This window comes from Oncorhynchus gorbuscha, linkage group LG06 (genome assembly GCF_021184085.1).
Source record: "Oncorhynchus gorbuscha isolate QuinsamMale2020 ecotype Even-year linkage group LG06, OgorEven_v1.0, whole genome shotgun sequence".
In the NCBI taxonomy this organism is placed as follows: domain Eukaryota; kingdom Metazoa; phylum Chordata; class Actinopteri; order Salmoniformes; family Salmonidae; genus Oncorhynchus; species Oncorhynchus gorbuscha.
The window spans coordinates 26,172,150-26,191,983 of record NC_060178.1 but is presented as its reverse complement, the minus strand read 5'-3'; the positions used below and the strand labels follow the sequence as shown (position 1 = coordinate 26,191,983).

General features: G+C 44.2%; 1 protein-coding gene across 1 annotated transcript in view; it reads left to right on the top strand.

The window, feature by feature from the left end:
* The window catches only part of LOC124037766 (cytosolic carboxypeptidase 6-like), a 489,347-nt gene that overhangs the window by 466,905 nt on the left and 2,608 nt on the right, over window positions 1-19,834 (top strand). Inside the window, exons 11-12 of the mRNA XM_046352789.1 lie at window positions 1,408-1,560; window positions 2,824-2,986. Coding sequence (XP_046208745.1) covers window positions 1,408-1,560; window positions 2,824-2,986 — 316 coding nt within the window. The remainder of the gene's footprint in view (window positions 1-1,407; window positions 1,561-2,823; window positions 2,987-19,834) is intronic.

Below are 19,834 nucleotides of genomic sequence, written 5' to 3'. Positions count from 1 at the left end.
GGAATGAGGGGTCAGGGGGAGTGAGAGTGAGAGAGGGCTCATTACACCTGCTTCACCGTGTCCACGGCTAGAGAGAGAGAGAGAGAGCTTTATACACTGGCCACAGTAGCATGGGATTGGCCTGGAATTTCATTCTACAATTCTCCAACATGAAACTGAACTTTTATTCCCCACTGTGTTACCCCTGCTGTGCAGCCTTGTCAACTGAGGAGATTTTCACAAGACTGTCCCTAGAAGAATGTCTATCGCCATATTGCACCGCTTTTATCTCTGTCTTTTAAAGCCAAACTTCTGAAATAAAGCCAGAATTAATTATGAGAGGTGTGTACTGGCGCAGATGTGATCTGATGTGACCTGTGTGTGTGTGTGTGTGTGTGTGTGTGTGTGTGTGTGTGTGTGTGTGTGTGTGTGTGTGTGTGTGTGTGTGTGTGTGTGTGTGTGTGTGTGTGTGTGTGTGTGTGTGTGTGTGTGTGTGTGTGTGTGTGTGTGTGTGTGTGTGTGTGTGTGTGTGTGTGTGTGTGTGTGTGTGTGTGTCCTTGAGTGTGTGGCAGCTGGCTCTCAAAGTGTATTCCTCTCAGCTCCTCAGGAGTGTAGCTACAGTACCTGGTAGTCTGAGTAAAGCCTGATTATGTGTGGGCTGGACTATTGTATTGTTGTGCAGCTGTATCTGGAGGGGTCACCCCCAGCCAGTCTCCATACCTCCTCTGTGTGGGGCCACCAGGACTGTCTCCTGAGCACTCCTCTCTTTAGCTCTGTCCCTGGGCTCTACTGGGGATAAAAATAGGACTTGTATCCTATCATTCTTACCCCCCCCCTCCCCTCTCTCTCTCTCTCTCTCTCTCTCTCTCTCTCTCTCTCTCTCTCTCTCTCTCTCTCTCTCTCTCTCTCTCTCTCTCTCTCTCTCTCTCTCTCTCTCTCTCTCTCTCTCTCTCTCTCTCTCTCTCTCTCTCTCTCTCTCTCTCTCTCTCTCTCTCTCTCTCTCTCTCACTCTCTCTCTCTCCTTGTCGCTGTGGGAGGTGTGTCATCTCCTCTGTGCTTTCTCCTCTGCTGCTCTGCCACCTCTGAGAGTCGTCTTTCAGATGGCACTCCCATGCCGCCGCTTCCCGCTGTCCACCCCAGGAAGCTGCCCTCCACAGCCAACCAAAGCATTTGTGTGACACAGCTTGGTTGTTGTTGTTCCCACTTGTTTTGTGCTCGGTCGAATCCACGCTGTGGGCATATGAAAACAGTGTAGGCAAGGAGTCTCAGTCAAATCAAGAACTTTACATTTTGATGGAAATCGCAATGGCTATGAAATGTGTAAATGGTGTATATTCAGGAGGTTTACACTCCATTTGTGACACCACTGCTTTCTCTATATTTCTCTTTGTTTGTCTGTCTGTCTGTATTTGTTTGTGGTGTACACAGAAGGTGGGTCTGGAGTTCTACATTGATGTGCACGCCCACTCCACCATGATGAATGGCTTCATGTACGGGAACGTGTTTGAGGAGGAGGAGAGAGTCCAGAGACAGGCCGTGTTCCCTCGCCTGCTCTGCCAAAACGCCCCAGACTTCTCCTTCGTAAGTTCCTCACATCAATCATACCAGGGAAAACTTTACAACTACTGCAGGGCCCAGAGTTTTCCCTGGTCAGGCCATATCAATCCTAACCCTACTCATCTCACAGATGTTCCACACGAATACAGCCCACATAATAGCAGGTGCTAGTTGTCTATGCTACAATAGTGACTGCATGAACCACAGGGTAAACTGAGATCTATCATAGAGCTGGGTGTGGAAGCTTTATATTTGAAAAGACAGTTTCCCTACCCCCAGTCACATTGACCTTCAGCGCTCAGCCAAAGTGCCATTTTTCAGCAGTGCCAGTTACATACAGTATAACCAGAAGAATAACCTTTTCTGTGCAGCGACACGTTCACAGCTCTCATATACTTTCTTCACCAGTACACACGGAAATTCTTTCAACAGCTAAAATCATTTTAGCCACCCTCCATACATAAAGGATATCACAGATTGTCCATTGTCCACTGGTTATTTGTGATGCTGTCGCAATTTTAAGTCAGTTAATTAAGAACAAATTCTTATTTTTAATGACGGCCTAAAAAGAGCTCATCTTCGTCTACAGCAGTGTGTATGACTGCATGAGTGCGTGTGTGTGTGTGCGTGTGTGTGTGTATACCGTTGGGGTGTGTATAGTAGCGGTGACAGCTGGCCAGAAGTCATGTCCCTTACTGTGCTCTTTTCTTACTGCTCATTCAGCACTGTCCAAAGCACATAGTCATAGAACTCAATAAGTTCTGCCAGGAGTGGAAGTCTGCATTTAAGTTACAGGGGTCATATTCCATTCAAGTTGAGTGAACTAAAGGGCAATGGAAACTTCCTAAATTGACTGAATCATGTTAAATGCTGAAGCTGACTTACAATCCATGTTACTATGCATAACAACAAGACTGCAATGAGTAGTATAGGCATTGTTAGAATGAAGCATTGAAATTCACCAACACACTTCTACAGATGTAGGATCTTAATTTGAGCCTGTTTGCTACAGCAGGAAAATAATCCTGCAGCAACAGGAAATGTGAAATTATAATTATTGGGCATTTTTGTAGTGGGAAAATTGCAAATTACAAACTTCAGAATACTTTTTAAACCTCAAATACACTGCATTGCCGGAAGTTCTCCTGCAACAGGGTGATCAAATTAAGATCCCACATCCGTATGCAAAATATATTTAGTCATTTTTCGGACTAATTAAATCTCATTTGAATTATAATGCTGGTATAGTAGAATGCACTCTGTTAACAGTGTGTTTCACCCCCACAGTCCAACACATCGTTTAACCGTGATGTTGTGAAAGCTGGCACCGGGAGGCGCTTCCTGGGCGGCCTGCTGGACGACATGTCCTACTGCTACACCCTGGAGGTGTCCTTCTACAGCTACATGGCAGCAGGGAGCACGGCGCCCGTTCCCTACACAGAGGACACCTGTATCCTTCTCTCTCATTGTCCTCATTAGGGGCCCCAGGTGGCCTGGCCAGGCTCCCCTGCCTCTCCCGCTGGCTGTAGGGGGAGAGGAAAGGAGGCATCTGGAGGAGAGACAGAGATTGAGTACACAACATGTGTACCTCACTGATGTTTCCTCCATTTCTTCCTCCCTCCCGTAACTTCCCCAAACTTCTGAGCTTCACATCCCATAGAAATCATGCTGTATGGGTGTCAGAGTTGATTGATAGTTCAATCAATACATCCTGACCATCCAGGTAGAATAGAGGCAAGAGGAGTACAGGGAATTGTGGTGTTCTGGTGCTTGGGACTCGTTGGATACAGGCTGCAGCGCAGATAGATTGGTTTAAAGGGATATTGAGTGTGAGGTTATGTCCCAGGAAGGTGTGTGGCAGAGTCCTGTGTAGATTGTTTGCTTGTTGCCTCATGTATTGAAAGGCTTGTGTCATTGAGCCAGCAAACCAGTGTTCAAAGACCAACAGTGTTTTCTGTATTTTTGGACAACAAAACGTGTCGCAAACAGAATCCGATTTCTTCTTGAGAGCCCTGCCAGTGAGCAGAGATTGGGCACTGTGGGCAGATTACATTTGTGTCCTCTTAAGGGAGATACCCCAGACTACAAAAGCTCTGATTCTCCAAATCAATGCTGCTCCTGAGTAGACAAAAGCCAGCCCTGTACAGTTTTCTGGGCCAGTGATGTCTGTACACCAGGCAACAGAACAGACATCTGTAGAGCCCAGTAATGAGGGCTGAGGGTGATAATGTCAGGTTATTGTAGTGGCGCTCCATCCCCTAGCGTTTATCCACATGCTGCCTGCTCCTATAGTAACAACCTCTCATTTAGGGCCAGACGAGAGCCTATTGATTTCTTAATTATTCCAGGAGTCATTATTGGAGGCCTGGCTCGATTGGCATGCAGCGCAGGGCTGAGGTGTGGATGAGTCAGGTCAGCCCCTATCGCACTGCCTTGCTCTCATGTTCCGACAGATACATAGTGACAGTGGGAAGGCGGCACCTGCCCCATTGATTTTGTGTAGAAAAGAGGTAGAGAGCACGTGGGTTCTGCTTTCGTTGTGACGAAGACTAGAATACAGCAGGCCTGTTAATCGCAGTGTTTTGTACACTCCAAAGGGATTCAGGGTTAAATTGACATTCTCTATAGACTCAAGTTTTCCATCTTGTATTACCTTGACACAGCTCAGATCCATGGGATAGAGAAGAGGCAGGAAACCAGAGTGGTGTGACGCTTCAGCCTACAGGCAGAAAGTGTACTGTGCAGTGTCCAGATTGCCTGAGATGAGAGGAGATATTATGTGTAGCCTAAGTGCCCTCTAGTGTCAGGAGGGTGAGGTGTCTGTGTGTGGCTCTGCTCTGTGTAGCTATAGCCCTGCCTGGTATCACTCTGTCACACTGTAGATAACACACTGCCAGCCACCCTTATTTCTCGGGCCGATTCTCTGTATATATCAATGATGTCGCTCTTGCTGCGGGCGATTCCCTGATCCACCTCTACGCTGACGACACCATTCTGTATACTTCTGGCCCTTCCTTGGACATTGTGTTAACTAACCTCCAAACGAGCTTCAATGCCATACAACACTCCTTCCGTGGCCTCCAACTGCTCTTAAACGCTAGTAAAACCAAATGCATGCTTTTCAACCGTTCGCTGCCCGCGCCCGACCCGCCCGACTAGCATCACCACCCTGGACGGTTCCGACCTAGAATATGTGGATAACTATAAATACCTAAGTGTCTGGCTAGACTGTAAACTCTCCTTCCAGACTCAAATTAAACATCTCAAATCCAAAATCAAATCTAGAATCGGCTTTCTATTTCGCAACAAAGCATCCTTCACTCACGCCGCCAAACTTACCCTAGTAAAACTGACTATCCTACCGATCCTCGACGTCGGCGATGTCATCTACAAAATAGCTTCCAACACTCTACTCAGCAAACTGGATGCAGTCTATCACAGGGCCATCCGTTTTGTTACCAAATCATCTTATACCACCCACCACTGCGACCTGTATGCTCAAGTCGGCTGGCCCGTGCTACATATTCGTCGCCAGACCCACTGGCTCCAGGTCATCTATAAGTCTATGCTAGGTAAATCTCCGTCTTATCTCAGTTCACTGGTCACGATAACAACACCCACCCGTAGCACACGTTCCAGCAGGTATATCTCACTGATCATCCCCAAAGCAAACACCTCATTTGGCCGCCTTTCCTTCCAGTTCTCTGCTGCCAGTGACTGGAACGAAATGCAAAAATCGCTGAAGTTGGAGACTTTTATTTCCCTCACCAACTTTAAACATCAACTATTTGAGCAGCAGTCCATCTGTAAATAGCCCACCCAATCTACCTACCTCATCCCCATACTGTTTTTATTTGATTTACTTTGCTGCTCTTTTGCACACCAGTATCTCTACTTGCACATCCTCTGCTCATTTATCACTCCAGTGTGAATCTGCTAAACTGTAATTATTCACTCCTATGGCCTATTTATTGCCTACCTCCTCATGCCTTTTGCACATACTGTATATAGACTTAATTTTTTCTACTGTGTCATTGACTTGTTTATTGTGTTATTGGCTTGTTTATTGTTTACTATATGTGTAACTCTGTTGTTGTTGTCTGTGTCACACTGCTTTACTTTATCTTGGCCAGGTCGCAGTTGCAAATGAGAACTTGTTCTCAACTAGCCTACGTGGTTAAATAAAGGTGAAATAAAATAAAAATAGGGAATCCTTTGTATAATTGTTTGTTTATTATTTGATCTTGTGTATATCAAAAAGTCTGTAAAGCCTGTGACTGATGCTGGAATTTCAAATCAAATCAATTGTTATTTGTCACACGCTTCGTAAACAACAGGCGTAGACTAGCAGTGAAATACTTACTTATGGGCCCTTCCCAACAACACAGAATGAAAAAAAGAGAAATAATTGAAAAATAATAACACGAGGAATAAACACAACGAATAACAATAACTTGGCTATATACAGTGGGGCAAAAAAGTATTTAGTCAGCCACCAATTATGCAAGTCCTTCCACTTAAAAAGATGAGAGAGGCCTGTCATTTTCATCATAGGTACACTTCATCTATGACAGACAAAATGAGGGGAAAAAAATCCAGAAAATCACATTGTAGGATTTTTTATGAATTTATTTGCAAATTATGGTGGAAAATAAGTATTTGGTCAATAACAAAAGTTGATCTCAATACTTTGTTATATACCCTTTGTTGGCAATGACAGAGGTCAAACGTTTTCTGTAAGTCTTCACAAGGTTTTCACACACTGTTGTTGGTATTTTGGCCCATTCCTCCATGCTGATCTCCTCTAGAGCAGTGATGTTTTGTGGCTGTTGCTGGGCAACACGGACTTTCAACTCCCTCCAAAGATTTTCTATGGGTCTGAGATCTGGAGACTGGCGGGGCCACTCCAGGCCCTTGAAATGCTTCTTACGAAGCCACTCCTTCGTTGCCCGGGCGGTGTGTTTGGGATCATTGTCATGCTGAAAGACCCAGCCACGTTTCATCTTCAATGCCCTTGCTGATGGAAGGAGGTTTTCACTCAAAATCTCACGATACATGGCCCCATTAATTCTTTCCTTTACACGGATCAGTCGTCCTGGTCCCTTTGCATAAAAACAGCCCCAAAGCATGATGTTTCCACCCCTATGCTTCACAGTAGGTATGGTGTTCTTTGGATGCAACTCAGCATTCTTTGTCCTCCAAACACGACGAGTTGAGTTTTTACCAAAAAGTTATACTTTGGTTTCATCTGACCATATGACATTCTCCCAATCTCCTTCTGGATCATCCAAATGCTCTCTAGCAAACTTCAGACAGGCCTGGACATGTACTGGCTTAAGCAGGGGGACACGTCTGGCACTGCAGGATTTGAGTCCCTGGCGGCGTAGTGTGTTACTGATGGTAGGCTTTGTTACTTTGGTCCCAGCTCTCTGCAGGTCATTCACTAGGTCGCCCCATGTGGTTCTGGGATTTTTGCTCACCGTTCTTGTGATCATTTTGACCCCACGGGGTGAGATCTTGCGTGGAGCCCCAGATCGAGGGAGATTATCAGTGGTCTTGTATGTCTTCCATTTCCTAATAATTGCTCCCACAGTTGATTTCTTCAAACCAAGCTGCTTACCTGTGGAGATTCAGTCTTCCCAGCCTGGTGCAGGTCTACAATTTTGTTTCTGGTGTCCTTTGACAGCTCTTTGGTCTTGGCCATAGTGGAGTTTGGAGTGTGACTGTTTGAGGTTGTGGACAGGTGTCTTTTATACTGATAACAAGTTCAAACAGGTACCATTAATACAGGTAACGAGTGGAGGACAGAAGAGCCTCAGGTCTGTAAGAGCCAGAAATCTTGCTTGTTTGTAGGTGACCAAATACTTATTTTCCACCATAATTTGCAAATAAATTCATAAAAAATCCTACAATGTGATTTTCTGGATTTTTTTTCTCATTTTGTCTGTCATAGTTGAAGTGTGGTGAAGCCTGGTATAGAGTTCCTGGATGGCAGGGAGCTCGGCCCCAGTAATGCACTGGGCTGTACCCACTACCCTCTGTAGCACCTTGTGGTCGAATGCCAAGCAGTTGTCATACCAAGTGGTGATGCAGCCAGTCAAGATGTTTTCAATGGATCCTGGTTGGGATATGTACGTAAGGTCACTGTGGGGACGATGTCGTTGATGCACTTATTAATGAAGCCACTGACTGATGTGCTATACACCTCAATGTTTTCGGACGAATCCCGGAACATATTCCAGTCTGTGCTAGCGAAACAGTCCTGTAGCTTAGCATCCACGTCGTCGGACCACTTCAGAATTGAGTGCTGGTATTTCCTGTTCATTTTTACTTGTAAGCAAGAATCAGGAGGATAGAGTTATGGTCAGATTTGCCAAATCGAGGGTGAGGGAGAGCTTTGTATGTGGTCTTTTTTGCCTCTGGTTACACAAGTGACATGCTGCTAAATATGAGGTAAGACGGATTTCTGTTTCCTTGCATTGCCTCTGGATGTGCGCTTTCTTGTTTGCTTATGACCCTATGCAGCTTTATCTTAGTGCCAGCATCGGTTTGTGGTGGTAAATAGACAGCTATGAAAAATGTGAAGGAAAACTCACTTGGTAAATAGTATATCTGTAGTTTATCATGAGGCATCAAGCGAGCAAAACCTTGAGACTTCCTTAGTATTAGAGATTGCGCACCAGCTGTAGTTAACAAAGAGGCACACACCTCCCACTTATCCTTACCCAAAGCTGATGTTCGGTCTTGATGATGCATAGAAAAACTAGCTAGATGTACAGTATATTATCCATAGTCTTTGTTCAGCCACGACTCAGAGAAACATAGGATATTATAGTTCTTCAGCTCCCATTGACATGATAGTCTCAAATTTGTTTTTTCACCTTTATTTAACCAGGTAGGCTAGCTGAGAACAAGTTCTCATTTGCAACTGCGACCTGGCCAAAATAAAGCATAGCAGTGTGAACAGACAACACAGAGTTACACATGGAGTAAACAATTAACAAGTCAATAACACAGTAGAAGAAGAATGGGCAGTCTATATACAATGTGTGCAAAAGGCATGAGGAGGTAGGCGAATAATACAATTTTGCAGATTAATACTGGAGTGATAAATGACCAGATGGTCATGTACAGGTAGAGATATTGGTGTGCAAAAGAGCAGAAAAGTAAATAAATAAAAAACAGTATAAAAACAGTATGGGAATGAGGTAGGTGAAAATGGGTGGGCTATTTACCAATAGACTATGTACAGCTGCAGCGATCGGTTAGCTGCTCGGATAGCTGATGTTTGAAGTTGGTGAGGGAGATAAAAGTCTCCAACTTCAGCGATTTTTGCAGTTCGTTCCAGTCACAGGCAGCAGATCTTGTTAGAGTACTGGAACGAAAGGCGGCCAAATGAGGTGTTGGCTTTAGGGATGATCAGTGAGATACACCTGCTGGAGCGCGTGCTACGGATGGGTGTTGTCATCGTGACCAGTGAACTGAGATAAGGCGGAGCTTTACCTAGCATGGACTTGTAGATGACCTGGAGCCAGTGGGTCTGGCGACGAATATGTAGTGAGGGCCAGCCGACTAGAGCATACAAGTCGCAGTGGTGGGTGGTATAAGGTGCTTTAGTGACAAAACGGATGGCACTGTGATAGACTGCATCCAGTTTGCTGAGTAGAGTGTTGGAAGCCATTTTGTAGATGACATCGCCGAAGTCGAGGATCGGTAGGATAGTCAGTTTTACTAGGGTAAGCTTGGCGGCGTGAGTGAAGGAGGCTTTGTTGCGGAATAGAAAGCCGACTCTTGATTTGATTTTCGATTGGAGATGTTTGATATGAGTCTGGAAGGAGAGTTTGCAGTCTAGCCAGACACCTAGGTACTTATAGATGTCCACATATTCAAGGTCGGAACCATCCAGGGTGGTGATGCTAGTCGGGCATGCGGGTGCAGGCAGCCATCGGTTGAAAAGCATGCATTTGGTTTTACTCGCGTTTAAGAGCAGTTGGAGGCCACGGAAGGAGTGCTGTATGGCATTGAAGCTCGTTTGGAGGTTAGATAGCACAGTGTCCAATGACGGGCCGAAAGTATATAGAATGGTGTCATCTGCGTAGAGGTGGATCAGGGAATCGCCCGCAGCAAGAGCAACATCATTGATATATACAGAGAAAAGAGTCAGATGGAGCTCGTCCCTGTTGTTCTCTATGTTCACCAATAGAACGAAGGGTAGAGGCGGTATATCATCCATTTAGTCTCGTCAGGAAGCCTGCTCGTTTGCCCCTCTTGTGCCATCTCTTCCTCTTTTGAGGCCCGCGATTAGGGCCTGGTCTGGAAAGAGCAGTACATCCACAGCTACCTTGAAGTAGAAATCTTCAACCAAATCGAATGATCTCTAGTGATCGCTGTTCTGATGTCCAGAAGCTGTTTTTGGTCATAGGAAATAATGGCGGAAATATTATGTAAAATCACACAGCATAAAACAAAAACAGAAAATAGCAGAATTGGTCAGATTGCAGCTTTCCACTGTAGCGCCATCTTCAAACCTCTCATTTCACTCAGTGCTTTTCCCCCACCTAGTGTTTCACTGAACCGTCAAGTCCAAGGACTAGTTGACTGGCTCTCTATAATAAGAAACCCATCCATGTAGAATTACTCTGTAGCCAGGAGATTATTTTCCCTTAGTGTCAAAAATGGGATGGAAACCACAAAAAAAAGCAATTTACTGTGTGTGGAAAGAGTCACAACTTTCCCTCTCCTTGAACATGTTCCTTTTCTTTGTTTTCCCACATGAAACAGATGTGCTGTATAGAGAAGACAGTTGGAACAGAAGATGCTTCCTGTAATATGTATGTACATAGCATAACCACGGTGATAGCCAGCATCATACTGCATAGATAGGTGGCCACTATGCCAAATAACCAGGGCATAATAAGTCCCTTGATTATTTGTCGCTGTGCATTGGACTTAAAGAAAGAGATGAGAAAACCGAACAGAGCTGTGGTGGCCCGTCACACCCCTCCTTTATGCTTTGGGAGCAGCAGTGTTTACTGGCAGTCTTTGTTGGTCTCTCTGTGCTAAACTCCGCTGGCTGAGAGCAAGATGGATTAAGTGAGGTATTCATCTAAATGGCAGAGCATTGTATAGTAATTCCATAGTGAGGCGAGTGTGGTGGGTGATGGGGAGGTGGAGGGGAGGACTGAGTCATGGTAGGGGAGGTGGGGTGCTGAAGGTCAGACAAGAACAGGCCCTGGGGGCTGCGTGAGGCTGGGCCTGGGGAGGGGGGGTGTCAGCTCTACGAGGGGAGAGGACAGCGGAGACTTCATGTAGAGCAAAAATTGGGGTCAGACAGGTTGAAGGAACCAGCCATGTCGCTTTTACGCGCCAGTGATCTGGCCTATGGAGCGTGCAAATCATCAACAAAGACCTTTAAGCTTTGCAACCCCCATCCCGCTCCAAAAAACAAATTCATGACAAATAAATAATTACCTGGACCCCAAATTAACCCAACCTTCTCCGATCTGCTGCTGAGACTATTGTAGCCACCGGCCATTGAAATCTTAACCTGTCTAGTAGCATGGGCCTTTATCACAGCATAGAGGGCCTCAGAGAGGGTGCTGGAAGGGACATTTTTCAATCTCACAGATTTGTCCTTCCTTTCCTTCCCCTGTGTATGGTAACCCAGGTCTTAAAGACTCATTAAATTGGATGAGCAAGCTGTGAATGTTCCCCACCAGAGCAGTTGGAATATTTCCTGTCGTTTAATGATTTAGCACCACCTGTAATCTCACACAAAATGGAGAGAAATGATGTTTCTCGCTGAGAATTCACTGTGGCATTTGCTTTGTTCTTATATTGGGAAGATTCCATAGAGGCTTCATAGGACTGGTGTCCCTCTGAGTCTAAAGTCTCTGTGTTGGTCTGTTATGGCTCTTCGTGGATGGGTATGGGAAATATTATGAGGAGATGAGCACTCATCCAGATGAAGGTACAGTACCAGTCGCTTGCTCAAAGACTGTTGTGGAGCTGTTTTCCATAGATAAATGAAAAGGTTTTTTCTTAAAAAGTGATGTGGTACTTTAAGTATGTGTAATATCTCTGACGCAGGACAGAGCAGGCACATTTGGTTTATCCTTGTGTCCAGGTTATTCTATTTTGTCCTTTGGGTTACTGTGTGGGTTTTCAGGTTATTCTATTTTGTCCTTTAGGTTACTGTGTGGGTTTTCAGGTTATTCTGTGTTGTCCTTTAGGTTACTGTGTGGGTTTTAGGTTATTTACTTTAGGTTGTGTGGGTTTTCAGGTTATTCAATTTTGTCCTTTAGGTTACTGTGTGGGTTTTCAGGTTATTCTATTTTGTCCTTTAGGTTACTGTGTGGGTTTTCAGGTTATTCAATTTTGTCCTTTAGGTTATTGTGTGGGTTTTCAGGTTATTCTATTTTGTCCTTTAGGTTATTGTGTGGGTTTTCAGGTTATTCTATTTTGTCCTTTAGGTTACTGTGTGGGTTTTCAGGTTATTCAATTTTGTCCTTTAGGTTACTGTGTGGGTTTTCAGGTTATTCAATTTTGTCCTTTAGGTTACTGTGTGGGTTTTCAGGTTATTCAATTTTGTCCTTTAGGTTATTGTGTGGGTTTTCAGGTTATTCTATTTTGTCCTTTAGGTTACTGTGTGGGTTTTCAGGTTATTCCATTTTCTCCATCAAAAATATTTTTTAAATGTTGTGTTGTATACACACTGTAATGTCAGAGCATCATTAACAGTGAGACCAGCAAGTGTGAAGGTTGAGAGAATCTGGGACCTTATTCAAAACCCAGCTTGACGCTTTGACTGAGAGAGCAAGTACTCTGTGACTTTCAAATCTTCCCACTTTTTGGTATTTTATCAGACTTTACGCAATGCCTTCCATTTACTCAAAGTAAGATGGTGAGGGTTGATTGGACGATGAACTCCATCACTAGCTGTGTCATATGCCCAGACATGCCAGTGGTGAGAGGCATCTACGTGTTGCCCTTTTTACTTTGACAAGTTAACAAGTCCAGCGTTGGACTTTAATCCACTGAAGAGAGATTGCTCCATGTTCCGGGTGTGTGCCATTTCCCCCTGTCCTTTAGGCTCTAGACGGCTCCTGAAATACCCATTATCCCTGGGTCTCACAGTAAAAGTCTCACTCAAGCACGGCCATGTTGTCAAACCTTTAGTTTGATATTTCTGCCTCACTTAAGTTGTGCTGGCTTCCGTACACATAAATTGATACAGCACTAGAAGCACAATGTGGAACCGGACAGCTCGGTGGTTCCTCCTGGCTTCAACATCAATCACCAGCCCACTGGTTCCCTGCCTGAAGACCGCACGGCCTGACAGCTAACTGCAGTCTAGGAGATCAGTCTGACAACAGTATGACATTGGTACGCACAAAGCATGGGAGCTAGACTCACATTTGAATACCAAACTTCCCAATAGAACATTTCAGTATTCACTGATTGTTAGACATAATTGATGGACAGTGACAAGTATGCAAATGATGGATATCAGGCAAATATTCTTCCCCAGTTGCATTTTTTTTCTATTGTTGCCTTCCCCCCCCCATCCCCCGACACTGTCGGCTCAAACAAATGCAATTATTCATCACAACCCTATTAGTTGTCTTACATGACAGTACACATGGAGACTTGAGGCTTGTGACGCAGGTTCATTAAATTATATTTCCATCACCATCCCTAGTGGCTTTTAGGCAGACAGATTAAATAGCCAGCTAGAGCTTTATGGCGTGAGATGGACATCATTGTGTACGTACTTACCAATCTAGCCACTGGCCAAATCTGCTGCCTGCCTACCCTCTGCTCCTCTTAAGCAGCGGACACTGGACAGACCCCAGATCTGCAGCACTCAGGGCTACTCCATATCACGGCTGTCATTCCCGATTAGGAGTCTGCTGAAGATGAGCCCCTATCTGATGGCTGTGTGTGTGTGTGTGTGTGTGTGTGTGTGTGTGTGTGTGTGTGTGTGTGTGTGTGTGTGTGTGTGTGTGTGTGTGTGTGTGTGTGTGTGTGTGTGTGTGTGTGTGTGTGTGTGTGTGTGTGTGTGTGTGTGTGTGTGTGTGTGTGTGTGTGTGTGTGTGTGTGTGTGTGTTTTGACTTTGTCACTGCATGGATGCCTGTGTTTTTTGTCTGGATGTCTGTAAGGGGGAGCCATAAGTCTATAAGGGGAACAGGTGTTGTATGTCAAATGACTGAAGCTTTACACAATAGCTACAAAGTTTACTACCTGGTTGTGTCATCTTGTTGGAGATGGATGTTTTGTTGCTTTTGTCCTATATGAAAATGACACAAGGTCTTTGAGCATAGTTGAGCTGCAGGGGGAAAAACATGCTCCCTTTGTCCACCGCTGTTTACTGTTTTAATTAGCATTGTTAATTGGCTCTTTGTGACACCCTGGTGACAGGCCTGTCACTTGAAGGTATTGATGGCGCTGATGTCCCTAATTTGTTTTCTTGTTAGGAATGGTCTGCTGTGGACGCTGATGTCTTGTTCCTTGTCATTGGGGAATCATTGTACGTCTGTCTGTTTCTTTACACTGGGCACATGACACTGAAAGCAGATAAACAGCCTGGTAAACAAATCATCTGTCGTAGCTAATGTGTAGCGTCCATTTCCCTGTTGTCTCGTCACCTCATCAGCCCCATGTTGGCTCGTCCTTGAGTCACAACATAGGCCTTTATCGATCCTACAAGGATGGATAGAAGAGATATTAAACCTCCTCACGATCCAATGAGAGAGAAAGAGAGAGAGAGAGAGGCTGCTTCCTTCCTCTCTGTCCCACTGTAGATCCAGCACAACTCTCCCCTTCTCATCAACCTGACATTCCAATGTACTAAAAGGTGAGTTCCTATCACCTTAACCAGCAAGCTACACACACACAGAATTCCTCTCTGAGATTGACTGTAGTCTACTTCCCCTGTTCTGTTTTCCATCTGATAACGCGATGAAGCACTCACCCTAATTTACCACCCAATTTCTTGCCTTGTTTCCTAGGGACATCCTGTATTCTCTGGCCTGTCCTCTCTGTGAATTACAGTACAATGGACTGCTAATGAGCTCAGAGCCAGCTGTCTTGTGTCCAGTCTTTTTTCCTTATGTCCTGCGTTTATCTCCAGGGAGGGAGATTTAGTATAGAAATTAGCCTAAGAGGAAGATATTGTCCATCTTGGCAGAGAAGGTCCTTCAGGGAAGGCTTATTCTCTACCTGACAGTGCCAGTGGACCTACTTATATTGGGCAGCCTTATTTTCTATGGAGACAAGGAATTGGAAGAATATTTGATAGTAAAAGAGAAATTCTGAATTGTGCCTTCATTCTGAAAGGGAAAATGTACTGTCTGTGTGTTCTAAGTGGAATGTGTCTTTTTGTGTCAGTGAAAGACTTACATATTTTCAACTGCACATATTTTTTTCTTTATGCACTGTTGCAGGAAGGGATGCCAAACTTCCACACCCCTTGACTATGCAGCACCTTTTCTTCCTGCCTGGTGTGTAGAGTTAATATTTTAGAAATTTCCGCCCTCCTCTGTGGGCGGCCCTCAAGCTGTGCTTTGGCAGAGTCCCACTTCCTGCCGCTAGCAGCCCATCCCAACCGCTCTGGTTGCCTTTGACAACGGGCCAGCAGCCAATCAGGGTGCTGGAGTGTCCCGCGTGTAGCTGTGGTGCAGATGAAGTCCTCTCCTTCCAAAACGTTCGTCCATCACCAACTTCCTGTGATAGATGTGAGATGTGACATCACAAGCTGAGAGGCCATCTGCACTCCACGGGATCCTGGGCCATTTCTGTCGTTGTTCAGAGTATGCGTTTACGCTGGCGCCGTTTCTGTTGACCAAGGGGCAACACAAAACTTTCCCGAGGTCAAAATGAAGATGTCAAGGATACATGACAGATGGTGGTCTCCCAGTCGCTGGTGTAGCATAACCTCTTAGGATAACATCCTGTAGAGCAGGTTAAAATAGATCTGTATATACTGAACAATAATATATACTTAACATGTTAAGTGTTGGTCCCATGTTTAATTAGCTGAAATAAAAGATCCCAAAAATGTTCCAAGCCTATTTCTCTCACATTTTGTGCACAAATGTGTTTACATCCGGGTTAGTGAGCATTTCTCCTTTGCCAAGATAATCTATCCGCCTGACAGGTGTGGCATATCAAGGAGCTGGTTAAACAGCATGATCATTACACAGGTGCACCTTTTGCTGCAGACAATAAAGCGCCCCTCTAAAACGTGCAGTTTTGTCACACAACACAATGCCACAGGTGTCTCACGTTTTGAGGGAGCGTGCAATTGGCATGCTGACTGCAGGAATGTACACCAGAGCTGTTGCCAGAGAATTTCATGTTAATTTCTCTACCCATAAGCCACCTCCAATGTCATTTTAGAGAACTTGTGTGCTCGTCGTCCTCACCTCCCCCTCGATTGCTCAGTTTGGCCGGGCGGCCAGTTCTAGGAAGAGTCTTGGTGATTCCAAACTTCTTGCATTTAAGAATGATGGAGTCCACTGTGTTCTTGGGGACCTTCAATGCTGCAGACATTTTTTGTCTGTGCCTTGACGCAATTCTATCTTGGAGCTCTACGGACAATTCCTTTGACTTCATGGCTTGGTTTTTGCTCTGACATGAACTATCAACTGTGGGACCTTATATAGACAGGTGTGTGCCTTCCAAAATCATGTCCAATAAATGTAATTTACCTCAGGTCGATTTCAATCAAGTTGTAGAAACATCTCAAGGATGATCAATGGAAAGAGGATGCACCCCCCCCCCCCCTTGGGTTGTACCGTGTCGGAGATCTTTGTGGGCTATACTCGGCCTTGTCTCAGGATGGTAAGTTGGTGGTTGAAGATTTCCCTCTAGTGGTGTGGGGGCTGTGCTTTGGCAAAGTGGGTGGGGTTATATCCTTCCTGTTTGGCCCTGTCCGGGGGTGTCCTCGGATGGGGCCACAGTGTCTCCTGACCCCTCCTGTCTCAGCCTCCAGTATTTATGCTGCAGTAGTTTATGTGTCGGGGGGCTAGGGTCAGTTTGTTTATCTGGAGTACTTCTCCTGTCCTATTCAGGTGTCCTGTGTGAATCTAAGTGTGCGTTCTCTAATTCTCTCCTTCTCTCTTTCTTTCTCTCTCTCGGAGGACCTGAGCCCTAGGACCATGCCCCAGGACTACCTGACATGATGACTCCTTGCTGTCCCCAGTCCACCTGGCCATGCTGCTGCTCCAGTTTCAACTGGCCTGGGCCCTAGGACCATGTCCCAGGACTACCTGACATGAGGACTCCTTGCTGTCCCCAGTCCACCTGACTGTGCTGCTGCTCCAGTTTCAACTGTTCTGCCTTATTATTATTTGACCATGCTGGTCATTTATGAACATTTGAACATCTTGGTCATGTTCTGTTATAATCTCTACCCGGCACAGCCAGAAGAGGACTTGCCACCCCACATAGCCCGGTTCCTCTCTAGGTTTCTTCCTAGGTTTTGGCCTTTCTAGGGAGTTTTTCCTAGCCACCGTGCTTTTACACCTGCATTGTTTGCTGTTTGGGGTTTTAGGCTGGGTTTCTGTACAGCACTTTGAGATATCAGCTGATGTACGAAGGGCTATATAAATAAATTTGATTTGATTTGATTTGACCTGAGCTCAATTTTCGAGTGTCATAGCAAAGTGTCTGAATACTTATGTAAATAAGGTATTTCTTCTATTTGTTTTTTATAAATTATCAAACATTTTTAAAATAATCTGTTTTCACTTTATCATTATGGGGTATTTTGTGTAGATTGCTGAGGGTATTTTTTTATTTAATCCATTTCAGAATAAGGCTGTAATGTCATAAAATGTGGAAATAGTCAAAGGGTCTGAGTACTTTGCAAAGGCACTGTTTATCAAAAGGACTTTCTTTGAGGACCCTAACACAGTGGTCTGAAACTCCACAGCTGTCTGAAACTCCTAGTTTACAGACCACATCAGGCCTGCAAATCACGTTATTCTGGCTTACAATGTCATTTTGGAATCCAGGCAAAGTGGTGCAATAAAACTACCTACCGATTGGATTGGTTTAGAAAAATGTAATTGTATTTATCTTTTTGTTGCATAAGATGAATCAACCAATCAATGCACATGCAAAAACACGGATATTGACACAACTATTCTGAAAATCAACCTGCAATTGAGCATGCTGGGAAATATGATGATGATGGACGTGGTTTAGAGTGACACAATTGCACAATGAGTGACACAATTACACTCAACTCTGATTATTAACACCAGGGCCTTGGTCGGGGAGGTGACCAAGAACCTGATGGTCACTCTGACAGAGCTCCAGAGTTCCTCTGTTGAGATGGGAGAACCTTCCAGAATGACAACCATCTCTGCAGCACTCCACCAATCAGGCCTTTATGGTAAAGTGGCCAGACAGAAGCCACTCCTCAGTAAAAAGCACATGACAGCTCACTTGGAGTTTGACAAAAGGCACCTAAATTACTCTCAGACCATGAGAAACAAGATTCTCTGGTCTGATGAAACCTAGATTGAACTCTTTGGCTTGAATGTCAAGCTTCACATCTGGGGGAAACCTGGCACCATCCCTGTGGTGGCAGCATCATGGAGACTAATCAGGGTTGAGGAAATGATGAACGAAGCAAAGTACAGAGAGATCCTTAATGAAAACTTGCTCCATAGCGCTCACACTGTGGCAACCGGACAACATTCCTAAACACACAGCCAAGACAACGCATGAGTGGCTTCAGGACAAGTTTCTGAATTTTTTAAATGTATTTTATTTAACATTTATTTAACTAGGCTAGTCAGTTAAGAACAAATTCTTAGTTACAATGATGGCCTAGGAACAGTGGGTTAACTGCCTTGTTCAGGGGCAGAATTACAGATTTTTACCTTGTCAGCTCGGGGATTCGATCTAGCAACCTTTCGGTTACTGACCCAACGCTCTAACCACGACAGAGACCTGAAAATAGCTGTGGAGCGAAGCTCCCAATCCATCGTTACAGAGCTTGAGAGGATCTGCAGAGAAGAATGGGAGAAACTCCCCAAATACAAGTGTGCCAAGCTTTTAGCGTCATACCCAAGAAGAATCAATGCTGTCATCGCTGCCAAAGGTGCTTCAACATAGTATTGGTTGAAATACTCATGAAAATGTGATATTTCAGATTTGTATTTTTAGTAAGTTTGCAAAAATTTCTAAAAACCTGTTTTTGCTTTGTCATTATGGGATATTGTCTATAGATTGATTAGGGGGGGAAATGATTAAATCCATTTTACAATAAGGCTGTAACTTAACATTTTGAAAAAGTCAAAGTGTCTGAATACTTTCTGAATTAACTGCAAGAGTGGCTTTGGGACAAGTCTCTGAATGTCCTTGAGTTGCCCATCCAGAGCCTGGACTTGAACCCGATTGAACATTTTTGGGGAGACCTGAAAATAGCTGTATTGCAACGCTCCCCATCCAACCTGACAGAGCTTGAGAGGATCTGCAGAGAAGAATGGGTGAAACTCCCCAAATACAGGTGTGTCAAGCTTGTAGCGTCATACCCAATAAGACTCAAGGCTGTAATCTCTGCCAAATGTATTTCAACAAAGTACTGAGTAAAGGGTCTAAAGACTTATGTAAATGTGATGTTTCAGTTTTTTTTACAAAAATGTCAAAAAACTGTTTTTGCTTTTCATTATTGGGTATTGTGTCAAAAATCATCTCAACCCCTATTATTTCACACACAATGAGTCCATGTAGCTTCTTATGTGATTTATTAAGACACATTTTACTCCTGAATTAATTTAGGATTGCCTAAACAAAGTGGTTGAATACCTATGCAACAGCTATATATTTTAATCTTCCACTTTGACATTACTCAATATTTTGTGTAGATTGTTGACCAAAATATGACAATTGAATCCATTTTAATCCCAATTTGTGAAACAAAATGTTAAGAAAGCCAAGGGTTCTGAAAACTTTTGCGACTCAATTTTTATAGCCTACAGTTTACTCGCCGTTAGTCAGCAACTCTACTAACTTTTTGGGTGTATGCCAGCTCATGCTTTTCACCGAAGATATCAACTATCTCAGTAGAGTATATGTAAAATGATTAAGGGAATACCAGATACATGCACAAATATTCCCATAATATAGGTAAAGTTTAAAACATTCTCAAACTTCTTTTAAACGTATCAGATTACTCAAACTCTTTTCTAAAAGTGAGAAGAAAAATGACAATAAAAAAGCTTATTCAGATTCAGAAGAGTTCTATGCCGAACCGTTCTTACCTTCCAAAGAATCCTTCTT